General features: G+C 39.7%; 1 protein-coding gene across 15 annotated transcripts in view; it reads right to left on the bottom strand.

Moving 5' to 3' along the window:
• Positions 1–20,457, bottom strand: part of LOC117515402 (AP-3 complex subunit beta-2) — a 207,692-nt gene that overhangs the window by 21,099 nt on the left and 166,136 nt on the right. For all 15 annotated transcript variants that reach the window (XM_034175956.1, XM_034175958.1, XM_034175957.1 and 12 more), the window contains 4 exons: positions 18,443–18,617; positions 14,967–15,135; positions 7,945–8,032; positions 7,342–7,451 (listed from right to left, as the gene is read on the bottom strand). In XM_034175956.1, coding sequence (XP_034031847.1) covers positions 7,342–7,451; positions 7,945–8,032; positions 14,967–15,135; positions 18,443–18,617 — 542 coding nt within the window. The remainder of the gene's footprint in view (positions 1–7,341; positions 7,452–7,944; positions 8,033–14,966; positions 15,136–18,442; positions 18,618–20,457) is intronic.

Below are 20,457 nucleotides of genomic sequence, written 5' to 3'. Positions count from 1 at the left end.
TAATTAGCAAAGCTAACTTTTTCATTAGCAGGTTATCTTTTCAGCTAATTTTGAAAACAGTCAGTGGATTAATTAGCTTCCGCAAAATTTAGTTCTGCTAACTTTCAGTCCACTAACATTTCTTTGCTGGAATAGTGAGTAAGACCGAATGGTCAGAAATGTTTGTAAACCCTAAAACCAATCGTTAATTCTTTTCCGTTAGGTGTTTTGCAACAGCCAGGCTGCCATAAGGAACTCTGCCCCTCCTCCCTGTGGGCCGGCTACCAGTGCGGCTGTAGAAAAACAAAACCTCATTTACTTTCAACATGCAACAGCTCAAGAGAAGAGCAGAAGAGGTAAATCAGAATGTCGTTTTCACTCATGGTCACAACATGGTAACTCTTCACCACATTAACTACATTCCCTGAACTACAGAAAGACAACAAATCGATAACACTATCAACACTCTTACAATAACATGTACTACAATAATAATAATAAAAAACAAACAAACCCGAACTCCCACAATGCACTGCTGCAATGCATTATGATTAACAGTGTGTCTGCTTTTAAAAGACAGCGTGTACATGCAAACTTTTATGTTTTTTACTTGAAAAGACACTTATTTATTCAGTTAAATTTGTCTCATTAATACCTGCAAATGCACAGAGGGTGATCTATAAATAGTCCTTGATTTGCACACGTTTTGGGATCCACAAACACAAATTTCCGATTTGTAATTTGTATGTTGGTTTTTACAAACAGATGTGTATTTTGTAAATACATTATTTTGTCCATTTGTAAAAACAAAAAACAAAACAAAAAAAAAAAACATCTGCAAAACTGAAAATTTTGTTTGTAAAGTGTGACTCAGCATGTTGGCCGCTTTCCACACTCCCATCCAGTAGATGTCAGTGTTCTATGCATTTTGACAGTGGGGAGGTGGGGTGACAGGATGAGTGAGTTCCCATAATGCTTTTTGGTGCTTGTGTCTGTTTAATACTCAAACCTTCTTTATTCTTTCTTCTTCATTACTTTTAAAGTGCAATATTTTCACTTTGTAAAAATGACAAAGTTGCTGTTAATGTGTTGATAAACTGTCTAGAATTAAAAAACAGAGTAGGATGCACCAATATGTCTATCATTCCAATGGTTATAAAAGGGTACTTTAATGCAAAGCAGTCTGTTATGTACTTTTAAAACATGAAACGTGCTCTGTGCTGAAGGCAGGCACAGTGCTGCCTGCCTGCTCAGTCCACTAACACCCTGCATATGAGACAAAGCCAGACAGGAATTTATCCTAAATTGATCAATTAAAAAAAAATGTTTCTGCAGCCACAGGAACATCACTGAAATGTTGATTTTTGACCAGATGTCATTTTCAATGGGCTGGAAAATTAACTTGCCACATTGGGTAAGATAGGGGCATGGAGCGCTGGTCCGACAGTTAATTATTCGGGGACCACTGCTATAACAATTATTTTAAAATAACACCGAACTAAAGTAAATAGTCTGATTGACGTAAACACATTTTCCTTGAGAAAATGTAATATGTGCATTTCTAGAAAACTGAGTTTGAATGCTTTTAGCCAAAATGTAGCTAAATATTTAGTTTATTCATGATGCAACAGCAAAGTTATGGAGGAATATGGTAAATATATTAATGTGCTTTTTCATCATATTACATGCATCAGGTCTATTATTAACGGAAGGCTGGTTGGCTGAAGAATATACACTTGATGACACACTTCGGTTGATGGGCAATTTTCACTGTTTTCTCAATAAATGTGGTCACTGGAAAAGAGCAGCGCTGGCACCACCATTTTTATAGCACTAAGTTGCCCTTAAGCAAGGCTCTGAATCCCCAACAAAGACTCTGTTTATACCAGGCGAACTCCAGGTGTGTATGTGTGAAACTTCACAGAAAGTACATGGATAAATTCCCTGGGCAACTACTGAGCTGCCTCGAGTGATGCCTACTAGATTCTTAGGAAACAGCATTAGTGAAGGTTACAAATGATCTTCTTATGGCCTCAGACAGTGGACTCATCTCTGTGCTTGTTCTGTTAGACCTCAGTGCTGCTTTTGATACTGTTGACCATAAAATTTTATTACAGAGATTAGAGCATGCCATAGGTATTAAAGGCACTGCGCTGCGGTGGTTTGAATCATATTTATCTAATAGATTACAGTTTGTTCATGTAAATGGCGAATCTTCTTCACAGACTAAGGTTAATTATGGAGTTCCACAAGGTTCTGTGCTAGGACCAATTTTATTCACTTTATACATGCTTCCCTTAGGCAGTATTATTAGACGGCATTGCTTAAATTTTCATTGTTACGCAGATGATACCCAGCTTTATCTATCCATGAAGCCAGAGGACACACACCAATTAGCTAAACTGCAGGATTGTCTTACAGACATAAAGACATGGATGACCTCTAATTTCCTGCTTTTAAACTCAGATAAAACTGAAGTTATTGTACTTGGCCCCACAAATCTTAGAAACATGGTGTCTAACCAGATCCTTACTCTGGATGGCATTACCCTGACCTCTAGTAATACTGTGAGAAATCTTGGAGTCATTTTTGATCAGGATATGTCATTCAATGCGCATATTAAACAAATATGTAGGACTGCTTTTTTGCATTTACGCAATATCTCTAAAATGAGAAAGGTCTTGTCTCAGAGTGATGCTGAAAAACTAATTCATGCATTTATTTCCTCTAGGCTGGACTATTGTAATTCATTATTATCAGGTTGTCCTAAAAGTTCCCTGAAAAGCCTTCAGTTAATTCAAAATGCTGCAGCTAGAGTACTAACGGGGACTAGAAGGAGAGAGCATATCTCACCCATATTGGCCTCTCTTCATTGGCTTCCTGTTAATTCTAAAATAGAATTTAAAATTCTTCTTCTTACTTATAAGGTTTTGAATAATCAGGAACCAGCTCCCAATTCAGATCAGGGAGACAGACACCCTCTCTACTTTTAAGATTAGGCTTAAAACTTTCCTTTTTGCTAAAGCTTATAGTTAGGGCTGGATCAGGTGACCCTGAACCATCCCTTGGTTATGCTGCTATAGACTTAGACTGCTGGGGGGTTCCCATAATGCACTGAGTGTTTCTTTCTCTTTTTGCTCTGTATGCACCACTCTGCATTTAATCATTAGTGATTGATCTCTGCTCCCCTCCACAGCATGTCTTTTTCCTGGTTCTCTCCCTCAGCCCCAACCAGTCCCAGCACAAGACTGCCCCTCCCTGAGCCTGGTTCTGCTGGAGGTTTCTTCTTGTTAAAAGGGAGTTTTTCCTTCCCACTGTCGCCAAGTGCTTGCTCACAGGGGGTCGTTTTGACCATTGGGGTTTTTACGTAATTATTGTATGGCCTTGCCTTACAATATAAAGCGCCTTGGGGCAACTGTTTGTTGTGATTTGGCGCTATATAAATAAAATTGATTGATTGATTGATTGTTAATGAAAACTTAAGTTGGAGAGAACAAGTAGACTGGGTTTGTACAAAATAGAATAAATCAACCTGGATAATAAGGAGAGTTAGTCATCTAATCTCCAGAAATTGCCTCCTCACTTTTTACTACCGTTTAATTCATCCTTTTCTTTTATGTTGTAATATAGTTTGGGAAAGTACCTTTCCTACTACCCTTCACAAAATTCTGGTCCTTCAGAAATGTTCTGTTAGAATCGCAACCCAATCTGGGTCTTATGCTGCATCTATTCCTTTATTTTAAACATTACAAGTCCTCACTATTTATGACATCAATATTTTTCACATGTGTGCTTTTATTTCAAATCAAATCAATTTTATTTATATAGCGCCAAATCACAACAAACAGTTGCCCCAAGGAGCTTTATATTGTAAGGCAAAAGCCATACAATAATTACAGAAAAACCCCAACGGTCAAAACGACCCCCTATGAGCAAGCACTTGGCGACAGTGGGAAGGAAAACTCCCTTTTAACAGGAAGAAACCTCCAGCAGAACCAGGCTCAGGGAGGGGCAGTCTTCTGCTGGGACTGGTGTGGAAGAGAGCAGAGATCAATCACCAAAAGAGCAAAAAGAGGTGAATAAAAAGAAACACTGGGTGCATCATGGGAAACCCCCCAGCAGTCTAAGTCTATAGCAGCATAACTAAGGGATGGTTCAGGGTCACCTGATCCAGCCCTAACTATAAGCTTTTTCAAAAAGGAAAGTTTTAAGCTTAATCTTAAAAGTAAAGAGGGTGTCTGTCTCCCTAATCCGAATTGGGAGCTGGTTCCACAGGAGAGGAGCCTGAAAGCTGAAGGCTCTGCCTCCCATTCTACTCTTACAAACCCTAGGAACTACAAGTAAGCCTGCAGTCTGACAGCGAAGCGCTATATTGGGGTGATATGGTACTAAGAGGTCCCTAAGATAAGATGGGACCTGATTATTCAAAACCTTATAAGTAAGAAGAAGAATTTTAAATTCTATTCTGGAATTAACAAGGAGCCAATGAAGAGAAGCCAATATGGGTGAAATATGCTCTCTCCTTCTAGTCCCTGTCAGTACTCTAGCTGCAGCATTTTGAATTAACTGAAGGCTTTTCAGGGAACTTTTAGGACAACCTGATAATAATGAATTACAATAGTCCAGCCTAGAAGAAATAAATGCATGAATTAGCTTTTCAGCATCACTCTGAGACAAGACCTTTCTAATTTTAGAGATATTGCGCAAATGCAAAAAAGCAGTCCTACACATTTGCTTAATATGTGCATTGAAGGACATATCCTGATCAAAAATGACTCCAAGATTTCTCACAGTATTACTGGAGGTCAGGGTAATGCCATCCAGAGTAAGGATCTGGTTAGACACCATGTTTCTAAGATTTGTGGGGCCAAGTACAATAACTTCAGTTTTATCTGAATTTAAAAGCAGGAAATTAGAGGTCATCCATGTCTTTATGTCTGTAAGACATTCCTGCAGTTTAACTAATTGGTGTGTGTCCTCTGGCTTCATGGATAGATAAAGCTGGGTATCATCTGTGTAACAATGAAAATTTAAGCAATGCTTTCTAATAATACTGCCTAAAGGAAGCATGTATAAAGTGAATAAAATCGGTCCTAGCACAGAACCTTGTGGAACTCCATAATTAACCTTAGTCAGTGAAGAAGACTCCCCATTTACATGAACAAATTGTAATCTATTAGATAAATATGATTCAAACCACTGCAGCGCAGTGCCTCTATGGCATGCTCTAATCTCTGTAATAAAATTTTATGGCCAACAGTATCAAAAGCTGCACTGAGGTCTAACAGGACGAGCACAGAGATGAGTCCACTGTCTGAGGCCATAAGAAGATCATTTGTAACCTTCACTAATGCTGTTTCTGTACTATGATGAATTCTGAAACCTGACTGAAACTCTTCAACTAGACCATTCCTCTGCAGATGATCAGTTAGCTGTTTTACAACTACCCTTTCAAGAATTTTTGAGAGAAAAAGAAGGTTTGAGATTGGTCTATAATTAGCTAAGATAGCTAGGTCAAGTGATGGCTTTTTAAGTAATGGTTTAATTACTGCCACCTTAAAAGCCTGTGGTACATAGCCAACTAATAAAGATAGATTGATCATATTTAAGATTGAAGCATTAATTAACAGTAGGGCTTCCTTGAGCAGCCTGGTAGGAATGGGGTCTAACAGACATGTTGATGGTTTGGAGGAAGTGACTAATGAAAGTAACTCAGACAGAACAATCGGAGAGAAAGAGTCTAACCAAATACCAGCATTACTGAAAGCAGTCGAACATAAAGATATGTCTTTGGGATGGTTATGAATAATTTTTTCTCTAATAGTTAAAATTTTATTTGCAAAGAAAGTCATGAAGTCATTACTAGTTAAAGTTAAAGGAATACTCGGCTCAATAGAGCTCTGACTCTCTGACTATTTATAAGATGTATTTAAGCGACATTTCATGTGTTACTTTATGGCAAATTCTTTGGTTCATTCTTATGCAACTCTGCAATCTGCAGATCTTCACTCTCCTCAATTTGGATCCAGTTGAGCACAATTCTCAATATGATATAGGGGAGTTTTTAAACTTTTATGCATTTTTCTTTATTTGCCTCTCACATGCCTGGAAAGTCTTCACCATCTCATTTAGGTCCTTCAGACTTTTTTCAGTAAATGGTTCTGGGGAGCATTAGCATGGCTAAAACCTTTCATGAAATTTACACACTAAATAGTCACTGACTGACCTCATGAGCTGTCGAGGGCACACTTTAGCGTTCCTAGTTTCAGTGGCGAATAAACATTTAGCATTTGTTTGTGTCGACTATCCACCGAATTCCTGCGAGATCTCCTCTTTTTGCGCGAGATCTTCTCTTTGTCTTTTTTTAATTGAGACAAACAAAAAGTAACACAAAAACCTTACAGAGGATGAACATATCACAGCAAAAACAGCATACTGAACAACAACTGGAAACTGTTTTTTTTTTTTTCAGGAAGTGTTCAACATTTGACATTTCCTGTTTCACTGTGGACTCAAAATTTGGCATTTTGAGTTTCAGTGTAGGCTTTCCACTGAATTCTTGCAAGATCTCCTCTACTGTCGATCCAGTAACTGTCAATCCAGGAAGTGTTCAACAGTTGACATTTCCTGCTTCACTCTGGACTCAAAATATGGCACTTCCGGTTTGGGCCTTCCCGCACCATGAGCGAGGTTGTGCCAGTGCCTTTGCTCATTTTATATCATTGGTATTTTCCATTTTGAGATGGAGGCTTCAGCCTGTTGGGCTTTCTGCCTCTACCTGCACTGTATTTATGGTGTCTTTTAAAATGTGCAAAATAAATTCTCATGGGTAGTGTGGTTAGGTCAACAATGTTGTGCTTTCAGCTGTCTTTTTTTTTTTTTCTTTTTGTTGAGTCACCACAGTAGATCCACATCGAGATTTGGCACAGGTTTTACACCTGATGCCCTTCCTGATGCAACTCCAGTTTTACTTGTAGAAACAGACACAGCTCTTGGTCTTTCTAAGAGGTCCCCCATCCAAATACTAACCAGGACCTAACCTGCTTAACTTCTGAGTTGTGACAGGATCAGGCTCATACAGGTCAGCAATACAACTGGTTATTTTAAATTTCCAAAAACAATATCAGTGAATATCTCCAACTTTATCTTTCAAAGTGTCCAAGCCAACAGTGTGGTACAAATTAACTGCTGCATTTGCTGACTGTTCACATTTGAAAAGTCCAAAGTGCATGTAGATGCATTTAACTGTAGTTTTAGACAGACACATATACACACACACACACACACACACACACACACACACACACACACACACACACACACACACACACTAACAAGAAGATGAAAGACTTGATAACTTACTGCTGGAGAGAGAACAGAGTCCGACAAAGACAAACCCTCCAAATCCGTCACAAGGCTGTTGGACAGGAATGTGTTGACAGGCGTGACTTGAGGAGAGGCAGCAGGTTCAACTGGGACGACAGACACAAGCACACCAACACTTCAAACACGCTGATAATAAACCGTATTGACAAAGTGGAATTTGTAACATCATCTTGACTTTTCTGGTTTTATCCTCATTCTTGGACAGATAATTAATAAACCATGTAAAGGCTTCTGTAGCCATTTCTTTTGTGTGTGTGTGTGTGTGTGTGTGTGAGCATATCATATTTTATAATTATGTTTTTCAGTGCAGAGGAGACTAATTAGTCACTCACACTCAGTTGTTCATTAAAATGTGACTCATTAGAATTATGACTTTCAATCCAGTATATTATTCATTAATAACGCCTGTGAATTGGAAAGTTTTAATCAGTATGTAAGTATACAATGAAAATGAAAATAAGGTTCTTGGTTGTCACAACACTTTGCTTTTGACCAGGTGCAGCTTTGGTTGAAAATATATTTAATGTGAATAAATACGCTCTGACATATTGAGACATGTTTTTGCAGAGGTCGACTCACAATCATCAAGATCGAGCAGAGACATTTCTTTCTTCTCGTTCTTGCTCTCGTTTTTTACAGGCTTAGAAGAAGGTTTAGATTCGGGTGCCTGCAAAAGGTTTAAATGAGAATTTTCATGTTAGAGTGTACAAATAAAGCACTTTAAATGACTCATACACGACTCATGCACTAAAATCAAACTCTTTAATTACAACACCAATTCAGAAGAAAGTTGAGATGTGGAAAATGCAAATCCACCCCTCATCCCAACCCCCTCCCACAGTGATGCTTCCATTTAGTTCCATTTCACATGAACCCAAGATATTTCATGTTTTTCTGGTCAACTTAATTTGTTCATATACAACCATTCCTGCACTTAAGGCCTACAACACATTCCACAACAAGTTGGCACAATAAAGCATTTACCACTTTGTAATGTTTCCATTCCTTCTCACAACACTTAAAAGTTTTCTTTTGGCAATGAAGATGCCAAGTGAGGAAAGTGTTTCAGGTATAATTTCTCCCACTCTTCTTGCAAACACGTGCTAAGGTGTGCAAATGTATGGGGTCATCATTGTTGCATTTTATGTTTCATAATTCTCCACACATTCTCTACTGGGGACAGGTCAAGACTGCAGGCAGCCCATTCCAGTAACCATGTCCACTTCTTCCAAAGCCATGCTTTTTGTAATGTGTGCAGAATATGGTTTTGCATTTTCTTGTTGAAAAATGAATGCACATTCCTGGAAAAGGGATCCCTTTGAAGGCAGCATGTGTTGCACGAAAATCTCAATGTACTTTTCTGCACTGACACAATCCAGTACCATGACAGACTCTTGCTTTTAAACGTTTTGCTGATTACAGTCTGGATGCTCCTTTTTTATCTTTGGTCTGGTGCACACAGAGTCAGTTTCCAGTCATCTGGAATACTTATTCATCTGACCGTAATACACGTTACCACTCCGTGTTGATATAACTGCAACTGGATGCAGGTGGACACCGTTTCTGGACAAGGTAAACACAAGGCTTATTTTTTGAACAGCAAAGATTTATGGGGCATTTCTGAGTGTAAGTCTCCATGTTGTAGTGCTTGACAAAGGTTTCTCGAAGTAAATATACACTCAACAAAAATATAAACGCAACACTTTTGGTTTTGCTCCCATTTTGTATGAGATGAACTCAAAGATCTAAAACTTTTTCCACATACACAATATCACCATTTCCCTCAAATATTGTTCACAAACCAGTCTAAATCTGTGATAGTGAGCACTTCTATATTGTTCACAAACCAGTCTAAATCTGTGATAGTGAGCACTTCTCCTTTGCTGAGATAATCCATCCCACCTCACAGGTGTGCCATATCAAGATGCTGATTAGACACCATGATTAGTGCACAGGTGTGCCTTAGACTGCCCACAATAAAAGGCCACTCTGAAAGGTGCAGTTTTATCACACAGCACAATGCCACAGATGTCGCAAGATTTGAGGGAGCGTGCAATTGGCATGCTGACAGCAGGAATGTCAACCAGAGCTGTTGCTCATGTATTGAATGTTGATTTCTCTACCATAAGCCATCTCCAAAGGCGTTTCAGAGAATTTGGCAGTACATCCAACCAGCCTCACAACCGCAGACCACGTGTAACCACACCAGCCCAGGACCTCCACATCCAGCATGTTCACCTCCAAGATCGTCTGAGACCAGCCACTCAGACAGCTGCTGAAACAATCGGTTTGCATAACCAAAGAATTTCTGCACAAACTGTCAGAAACCATCTCAGGGAAGCTCATCTGCATGCTCGTCATCCTCATCAGGGTCTCGACCTGACTCCAGTTCGTCGTCGTAACCGATTTGAGTGGGCAAATGCTCACATTCGCTGGCGGTTGGCACGTTGGAGAGGTGTTCTCTTCACGGATGAATCCCAGTTCACACTGTCCAGGGCAGATGGCAGACAGTGTGTGTGACGTCATGTGGGTGAGCGGTTTTCTGATGTCAATGTTGTGGATCGAGTGGCCCATGGTGGCGGTGGGGTTATGGTATGGGCAGGTGTCTGTTATGGACAAAGAACACAGGTGCATTTTATTGATGGCATTTTGAATGCACAGAGATCCCGTGACGAGACCCTGAGGCTCATTGTTGTGCCATACATCCAAAAACATCACCTCATGTTGCAGCAGGATAAGGCATGGCCCCATGTTGCAAGGATCTGTACACAATTCTTGGAAGCTGAAAATGTCCCAGTTCTTGTATGGCCGGCATACTCACTGGACATGTCACCCATTGAGCATGTTTGGGATGCTCTGGACCGACGTATACGACAGCGTGTACCAGTTCCTGCCAATATCCAGCAACTTCGCACAGCCATTGAAGAGGAGTGGACCAACATTCCACAGGCCACAATTGACAACCTGATCAACTCTATGCGAAGGAGATGTGTTGCACTGCATGAGGCTGACTGGTATCCCCCGCCAATAAAACAAAACTGCACCTTTCAGAGTGGCCTTTTATTGTGGACAGTCTAAGGAACACCTGTGCACTAATCATGGTGTCTAATCAGCATCTTGATATGGCACACCTGTGAGATGGGATGGATTATCTCAGCAAAGGAGAAGTGCTCACCATCACAGATTTAGACTGGTTTGTGAACAATATTTGAGGGAAATGGTGATATTGTGTATGTGGAAAAAGTTTTAGATCTTTGAGTTCATCTCATACAAAATGGGAGCAAAACCAAAAGTGTTGCATTTATATTTTTGTTGAGTGTAGTTATAAATAGTTATATGGACTATTGATGAATGACTGTTCTTGATAAAGTGCCATCAGAGGGATCTGAGATCATGAGTAATTCACCTTATCCTGGCAACCTTGCCCTTTATGCACTGAAATTCCACAAGATTCTGTTAGCTGTTTAACGATATTAGGCACTGCAGAGCAGTGTTAATTTCATCAGACAATGACCATTTTTTTCATGACAAAAAAGAGACAAGGACGATACTACACCAGTGTTCTAAAACACTAAGACAAAATTAACATGCATTATTATTGGTGGAAAAAGACAAGACTAAAATGTTTTGCATGAAATAAAAACTGAAATAAAATCTCTCCATTTTCATCAACAAGCTCTTACACTTTGATGTTTCCACAATGTGTTGCATTCAGCAGAGTTTGCGCTGATGCCGTCACGCAAAATCATCAAGGCTGGATGCAATATATAAAATGTACTGCGGGGTGTTCAAAAATTGCTTAATAAAACAACACTGTTTGATTCCCCTGCTGTCAGCTCCTCTGTCTCCTGTAAAGGCTGCATTTACGTTTTTCTTACAAACTAGGAACCTGAAAATAAAAACATTATTGTTTAATAACTGCACATTTAAGAAGACAACAGCACCAATTACATTACATACCGGTGCATTAGACAAAAACTAAATCACAAATGTGCTGCAACTAAATGCATCCAACATCAATGACAAACATTTAACAAAAAAATAATTTACATTTGCACTGATCAGCTCTCTGAGGTTCAGATTAAAGATACTTTTAAATACAGCAACAAATGGTACATCCATCCAATATCATTTTTTTTTTACATTATTTATGACTAATATAACAAATGACATGAAATATAACAAAATAATGAAATATGAAGTGTGCAGCATATTGAAATTAAATTGGCTCAAGTTGTGGCTCTTACAACAGATAAAAACATGACAAATCTTGGATTATTATTTTTTTAAATTCTGCTATGCTTTAAGAAATTTCTAGCCAATTTTGAACGAGCAAATAGAATAAGTAGATCCAACAAATGTTTCATTTCAAAAGACCTTCACCCGTACAGCACTCTAGATTTACAAGAAAACCAAATGTCTAATTGTATCTGATGTGAAACCTCACAGATTTAAAATATCAGGGAAAAACGCCACAAGCCTTCAGTAATTCAACAAGTGTATTTAGTCAGATAATGATAATATTCATTATTTCAGATGTGTGAAACAATATATTGACTAAAATGGGAATCTGAAATAATCTGTGTTTTTTATATAAAACTAGACGCACTCAGAGAGTGCAAACCTCCGCCAAGGCCATGGGGTCAGTGACACCATAACATCTACACGCCGTGGAATCATTGAACCTAAAAAAAGTCTAACGATGTTTGCTCAGTAGTAAAAAAGTTTCATCTGCTGTGACTGGATAGCATGTATCCTTAGCGCTTGGAATCACAGTTTATTGCAACTTGCACCTTTCCCAGAAGCTACTGTCATCTGAGCACTGATATTGATATTGCATGTGCTTATAGACAAAAACAAATAAGAGACAAAATTCAATTTATTATTCAACTAAACTGCAAATATATGAATTTAAACAAGCCCATAGGGTCACTGACCCGAAAGAGATTCCCTCCTTGGCACAGTGATCTATTTCTTTTTGTCTCTTTCTCTAAAATTGTATATAATAATCATCAGATTATTAATATATAAACAAAAATAAATTTAAGAAATATTACAATTTGAAAATAAATGCACCCGAACGTGATGACAGCTGCAACTGCTTAATGCTAACTTTTAACATTGAAAATGCCATAGACATGCTAATGTCTTTAGCGGATCCAGATCACCACTAAAATTTAATCACTTGTTCCGCTTGTCATTTCCAGCCACTCCACAAAATTTCATCAAAATCCGTTTAAAACTTTTTGAGTTATCCTGCTGACAAACAGACAGACAAACAAAACCTCCTTGGTGGAGGTAATAAAGCTGCCCACAAAATAAAGAATAAATAACTATCTTTGGTGCATATGGTCTGCAATGAAATACAACCCCAATTCCAATGAAGTTGGGACATTGTGTAAAATGTAAATAAAAACAGAATACAATGATTTGCAAATCCTCTTCAACCTATATTGAATTGAATACACCACAAAGACAAGATATTTAATGTTCAAACTGATAAAACTTTATTGATTTTGTGCAAATATTTGCTCATTTTGAAATGAATACCTGCAAAATATTTCAAAAAAGCTGGAACAGTGGTATGTTTACCACTGTATTACATCACCTTTCCTTCTAAGAACACTCAATAAGTGTTTGGGAACTGAGGACACTCATGATTGGGTATACGAGTAAAAGGAGCATCCCCAAAAGTCTCAGCCGTTCACAAGCAAAAACGGAGCGATCACCACTTTGTGAACTGCATGAAAAAATAGTCCAACAGTTTAAGAACAATGTTTCTCAACGTTCAGTTGCAAGGAATTTAGGGATTCCATCATCTACAGTCCATAATATAATCAGAAAATTCAGAGAATCTGGAGAACATTCTCAGAACTCAGAACTCAGAAGTTTATTGCCATTGCAAATGAACAGGATTCACAGACTAGGAATTTGCTTTGGTATAATGGTGCAACATTAAACAGAGACCAATATAAAATGCTAAGATAAAATATGTGCTAAAATAAGATAAAATATAAGATAAAACATGAAATATGAAAGGCTATGTGCAATGACACAAACAGAACAACAGTGCACTGGGAGGAGTGCAATTAAAAACCAAAGTACATTTGTCTAAAGTGACCCGTGATAAAATGATAAAGTGACAGAGTTAAGGTTAAGGTAACTGAGTTATGAAGTGTTCATGAGTCTAACGGCAGAGGGGAAGAAACTGTTCTTATGGAGGGAGGTTCTGGTCCAGATGGACCGTAGCCTCCTGCCCGAGGGGAGCGGTTCGAATAGACCGTGTGCAGGGTGAGAAGGGTCAGCTGTGATCCGACCTGCTCGGCCCAGAGTCCTGGAGACGTGCAGGTCGTGGAGAGATGGAAGGCTACAGCTGATCACCTTCTCAGCAGAGGCCACAATGCGCTGCAGTCTGTGTCTATCCCTGGCTTCTACATGTAAATGGCAAGGGCGAAAACCAACATTGAATGCCCGTGACCTTCGATCTCTCAGGTGGCACTGCATTAAAAACCGACATCATTGTGTAAAGGATCTTACTGCATGGGTTCAAGAACACTTCAGAAAACCACTGTCAGAACGCCGCCGCCTTCTCTGGGCCCGAGCTCATTTGAAATGGACAGACGCAAAGTGGAAAAGTGTGCTGTGGTCTGATGAGGCCACATTTCAAATTATTTTTGGAAATCATGGACGTTGTGTCCTCTGGACAAAAGAGGAAAAAGACCATCCAGATTGTTACCAGTGTAAAGTTCAAAAGCCAGCATCTTTGATGGTATGGGGGTGTGTTAGTGCCCATGGCATGGCCAACTTACACATCTGTGATGGCACCATAAATGCTCAAAGGTACATCCAGGTTTTGGAGCAACACATGCTGCATCTTTTTCAGGGACGTCCCTGCTTATTTCAGCAAGACAATGCCAAGCCACATTCTGCACGTGTTACAACAGCATGGCTTCACAGTAAAAGAGTGTGGGTACTAGACTGGCCTGCCTGCAGTCCAGACCTGTCACTCATTGAAAATGTGTGGTGCATTATGAAGCGCAAAATACGACAACGGAGACCCCGGACTGTTGAACAACTGAAGTCGTACATCAAGCAGGAATGGGAAATAATTCCACCTACAAAGCTTCAACAATCAGTGTCCTCAGTTCCTAAACACTTATTAGAAGGAAAGGTGATGTAACACAGTGATAAACATACCACTGTCCCAACTTTTCTGAAACGTGTTGCATACATCCATTTCAAAATAAACAAATATTTGCACAAAACAATAAAGTTTATCAGTTTGAACATTAAATATCTTGTCTTTGTGGTATATTCAGTTGAATATAGGTTGAAGAGGATTTGAAAATCATTGTATTCTGTTTTTATTTACATTTTACACAATGTCCCAACCTCACTGGAATCGGGGTTGTAGAATTCAAAGAAAAATAAGAATCACTGCAGGGGTTTTTTGAACGGCATTTTCCACACTGTACCGTCTTTTTCTGATTTGGGGTTATATATGGAAGCTTTCACACTTTAATGCATTAGTAACACTTTACACATGTATGGACACAGATGTACAGCACTTGTTTTAGTGTGGGCATATCTGTTAATTATACCTTTTTTTTCTTTTTGACCTCTGCCTCAGACTCAGAGTCTTCAGACTCTCCCTCTGATTGGCTGCTCTCAGACTCGCTGTCCTCCTCTTCTGATTCGGACTCTGAGTCACTCTTACATTGTTGACTCTTTCGCTCATGCTTTGTCTCTTCCTCTTCACTGCTCTGCTCACTGGAAAGGGAAGCAAATGTCAAAGGTCCAAGACTGTGGTGCAGAATATATTCCTCAAAGGACAAATTCATTCCTTATGCTTTTTATATTCAAAAATACAACCCAAAAAATATTGATACAACACCAGGTCAGTAGGACCACATGACCACATCAAGAAAAGAGCAAAATGAGAAAAATTAGTCACATAGTGAACATACAGTGTGTCATACTCAACATATTCATAATCTGATACAACCCGCTGAGGATCTGCCTTGACAACCAGGATCAGTCAGAAATGCAGCAGTGCTGAAATCATTAGATTAATCAAGACAGAAAATATTCACAAACTATTTTAATATATACATGAGAGTCATACGTGAGAGTCTCAGCACCAGCAAACATGTGGCAGCCATTGTGAAGACTGAGAATAGAGTACTCGATATAATACGGAGAACCTATGAAGACAGAAGCATGGAAAACATGCTCAGACTTTATAAGGCACTGGTCAGGCCGCACTTGGAGTACTGTATGCAGGCATGGAGACCTTACTTCCAAAAGGACATAGATAACACAGAAAAAGTGCAGCGTAGAGCCACAAAGGTGATAAGTAACCTCCAGGAAAAGGACTATGATACCAGACTGAAAGAGACAGGCGTGATATCATTAGAAATGAGGAAACTTAGAGCTGACCTTATCAAAGTGTTCAAGACTGTGAATGGACTGTAAGACATAGATCCAGATGTCTTGTTTGAGTTCAGGAGAGGTCGCCAAGGTACCAGGGGTCGCTGTCCCAAAATGTTCAAGGAAAGGTCTAAGCTCCTTCTCAGAAAGTACTTTTTCACACAACGCATTGTAGAAGAGTGGAACGGTTTACCAGACAGAGCTAGATGTGCCACATCAGTAAATGACTTCAAGAGTCAGATCAATCCGTTGTTCAGGAAGAGGAGGGGGCTTCGCACAAGTCAGCGCAGACTTCCTGCCCCCGTATTGACTGCTGTACGAAACAACAACTTCATCTACGAGGTGTAGTGTCGACGGTGGATTCAAGGTAAATTCAAGGTAATATTCTAACAAATGCCTTTATTTATTTATCTAAATATAACTTCTTCCATTTTGTCAAATCTTTGCTCCCTTTGTGGTTTATTTTACACAAACTGATTTCAAACTGGGCGGCACTGCTGCCTCACAGCAAGAAGGTTGTGGGGTCTCTTCCCGCCCGGCCCATTTCAGTGTGGAGTTTGAATGTTCTCCCTGTGTTTGTGTGGGTTCCCCCTGGGTGCTTCAGCTTCCTCCCAAGCAGGTTAGGTGAACTGACGACTCCAAATTGTCTGTAGGTGTGTGTGCGGGTGTGAATGTGTTTGTCTGTCTATATGTGGCCTGCGACAGACTGGCGTCCTGTCCAAGGTGCACCCTGCCTCACGCCCTATGACTGCTGGGATAGGATCCAACAACCCCATGACCCTTAATTGGAGTAAGTGGGTAAAGAAAATGAATGAATCAAATCATTTTCACTCAGGGTCAACACAGCAGATCCAAGGTGGATCTACATGTTGATTTGCAACCTGATCTCATGTCAGCTCCTGATGCTATCACGAAATTTGGGGTGATGCGGGGGGTGGGGGGGCATGGGGTTATGGTTAAGGTTGGGTAAGGCCTAGGATTAAAAATAGTGAAACAAACTTGACTGCGTCATGAAAATACAATACATTTCATGACGGTATCACGAAATTTGCGGTGAAGCTGGGGGTGGGGGTTATGTTTAAGGTTGGAGAAGGGCTAGGGTTAAAAAAAAATGACCGCGTCATGAAAATGCGATACATTTCATGACGGTATCTGGATTCTGGACTGTGATTTGCTATAAGTTTTACGCCAGATGCCCTACCTCCCACAATTCCACATTACATGGAGTATGGGTAGGAGTATCCTTGAACCAAATAAAGCAGGTTTTTGTGGTGTCTTTATTTATTTTTGCAGTTGGGCTTGAATTGGGCTAGATGTTGAGCAGGATTTGCACAGGCTTTGACTGGCTATTTGTCTGGTTTTGTCACAGAGACCTGGCAACCTTGCTGGTATACTGCATCATGTACACAGCTATACATCAGCACTGACGTTTTACAACTGAAATATGGCAACATGATGCAGATGCAACAAAAGCAAATTTTTTATATAAAACAGATATTTTAGGCAAACTAAGACATGACCGAATGTCTCCTATAGATGGACAGCTGGACTTTCTTCAAATAAAGCAGAGACAGGGAATCGGTTTTGAAGATCTGGTTGTATTTGGTGATAAACAAGTTAGTTAACATACTTGCAGATGTGTAAGAACGTTCAATGCCTTGAGTCAGCGTTTGTTATTATTTGCATGTACAGCATGTATCTTTTACAGTAAAACACGTTAAGGATATTTATGTGGGATATGCTGAAACAAGTATCCTGATTAATTCATTCCTATATTTACATTTTTGAATTAGTGGTTTGCACTGTTGCCTCATAGCAAGTGGATCCCAGGTTTGTTTCCCAGCTGAACCTTTCTTTGTAGAGTTTGCATGTTCTCCCCATGTTTGTGTGGGTTCCTTCCAGGTGCTCCGGCTTCTTCCCACTATCCAAAGAACCTGTAGGTTGGGTGAACTGGTGACTTTAAGTTGACCACAGGTGAGAGAATGTGAATGTTTTTGTCTGTCTATATGTGTCGGACTTGAAATATACCGGACTGTCTTTGATCCTTGTAAGTTGATTACAAGTAAGTAAGTTGATTTTGAAAATGAATGACTGAATCAACTTTTTTTTTCTTTTTTTTTTTACTTTTATCAGTGCTTGTTTCAGTAGGAGTGTTGTCGTGGTAGGAATAATGGGTTTAGGGAACCTGATATCGCACATATTACAAGAGCATTTCATTATTTCATACATACACAAGGCTTTTAAAGCAACAACAAAAGTGATCATGGGACATGTGCCCCAGTATATCTTTATATCCAGCCACATCACTGACTGAGAGCATAGTTGATGCAGCAAACGGTAATCTAATCTCTGAAAACTGAAAGTTATCTTGAAATCACATATAAACTAGCGCTGACCTATGTGGTGATGTCTCTGAACTATGTAAGTTAGCGATTAGCAGTTTCACTCTTCAACACTGGAAACTGTCACATGATCAAGTATCCACACAGACACCTGGAAATTTCATCAGGAGGGAATAACAGCATCACTGAAACTCAAACTAAAGGCATACAGATGCCTTTTATGGAAATGAAGGGGCTTTCTATAATTATTATAACTGACCACCTGTATGAGGTGCTGAGCAGGGATGCGGTGTACTGTGACTTACCTTGGACTTTCTTGCACTGGTTGCTTTGATTCTTTCTTTTTCCTCTTCTTTTCTTTGTCCTTCTCCTCCTCATCTTCCTCGGAACCCGAGCTTTCCTCGCTGTCTTCACTCTCCGATCCTGATCCACTCTCCTCAGTGCCGCTGCCGCTTTCAGTGCCACTGGCAGAGTCTATTTCTGTGATCAAAGAGGACAATGTTCTTCAAGACTCAAGCACGAAATTGGATTCAATAATTTCAGGACATGTGCCACATCTCTCACTCACTCACTCATCTTCAACTGCTTACTCCAATTAAGGATCAGGTGGGGCTGAAGCCTATCCCAGCAGTCATAGGGCGTGAAGCAGGGTACACCCTGAACAGAATGCCAGCCTGTCGCAGGGCCACATATTGACAAACACATTCATACCTGCACGCACACCTACAGACAATTTTTACCCAAGGCCAAAATATGGTCATCGGGTATTGCGAAGACTTTGCCATCTGTCCATCCATCTGCCCATCTGTCTGTGCTCAGCTTACATCCAGTCTTATTACTGCCAGGGTCTTCAAATTCACAGGCAGCATTCTTGGTACACAGACCTTGGACAAGATGGCTAACTTTGACCTATTCTAAGGGGTCAAAGGGTCACATTCTTTCATTGATTACATGCTCATATAGCCGAGGATATTTTAGGATTGCATTATATTTAAAGTTTACAATCCACCTAACCTGCATGTCTTTGGAAGGATGCCGGAGCAAACCCACGCAAACATGGGGAGAACATGCAAACTCCACACAGAAAGGCCACACGTGGGAATCGAACCCATAACTTTCTTACTGTGAGGCAACAGCGCTAACCACTAAGCCACCATGCTTCCCCAATGTCTCACAAAGTATTAAATATAGCGCAATGCTAAAATACCCTCGGCCATATGAGCACTGTGTTCTTTATAATTTGCAGTTGTTTAATTAATTATTAAGATCCTATTGTTTTGCATACAGTTTGTACATGTTCAATAAAGCCCCTCTATTTATCAATCAATCAATCAATGAATCAATAACAATATTTACATTTAAGACCAGAAGTTGTGCAAATCAAGGAATATTTGTCGATCACCCTCTGTGCATTTGAAGGTATTAATGAGACAAATTTAACTCCACAAAAGTTAGCGGAAATTAGCATGCACGCTAACGTCTGCCCTGTGACAGACTGGCGTCCTGTCCTGGGTGTACCCCGCATCACACTCTGACTGCTGGGATAGGCTCCAGCCCCCTGCGACCCTTGGTTGGACTAAGCGGTTGAAGATGAGTGAGTGAGTGAGCTAACGTCTGCAAAATGTCTTGTAAATGACTCCAGAGATGTTTCAGGTTACAAAAACAAGCATTTTCAGTTTTAGAAGTGTTTATTTCTTGCGAGTTTTTACATAATATATGAGAAACATGTACTGACGTCTTTACGGTATCAAATCTCACTCGTAATCACGTTCTCGCTGGGGAGGCCGAGATTTCGTTGTCAGTGTAAACAAGCGTTTGCGGCAACTTGTTTGCAACATTGCATCGTTATGGAGGTGAGTTCAACCAAAATATGTATTTAGGCGTTTAACTAAGATAATCATGAGTCTTTAATGTGAGTTTTATAAAAAAAAAAAAAGTGTGTTGCGTGTGGGTTCTTTTTGGGTATCTTTAAGAAATTATTCGATTATTCATCGACATCAATAGCCTTTTTGCTTAAGGATTCCCTTATCGGTCCTTCAGAGTGGCCATTGTTTTTGAGGGTGTTTGTCAGGAAAATGATCTTTTCTCTACATTGTTTACAGACCCTGCAGCTGGTCTGTAATCAAGTGTTTTTGCAGCACGGCTTTGCTTTGAACCTTGAACCAATGAAGCAGTGCTTCGATCTTCAATCTGCTGCTTTGTTGTTTCTTTGTTTTATTTCGCTTTATCTTAATTTTTCCCCGCTAAAAGACTAAAGAGCATATGGCTTTGAGTAATATTTATCTTTTTTATGTTAAACCGACCTGTTATGGTCTTCTGA

This window comes from Thalassophryne amazonica, chromosome 8, assembly GCF_902500255.1.
Source record: "Thalassophryne amazonica chromosome 8, fThaAma1.1, whole genome shotgun sequence".
In the NCBI taxonomy this organism is placed as follows: Eukaryota; Metazoa; Chordata; class Actinopteri; order Batrachoidiformes; family Batrachoididae; genus Thalassophryne; species Thalassophryne amazonica.
The sequence above is the reverse complement of the archived record's forward strand: the minus strand, read 5'-3'. Positions and strand labels throughout refer to the sequence as shown.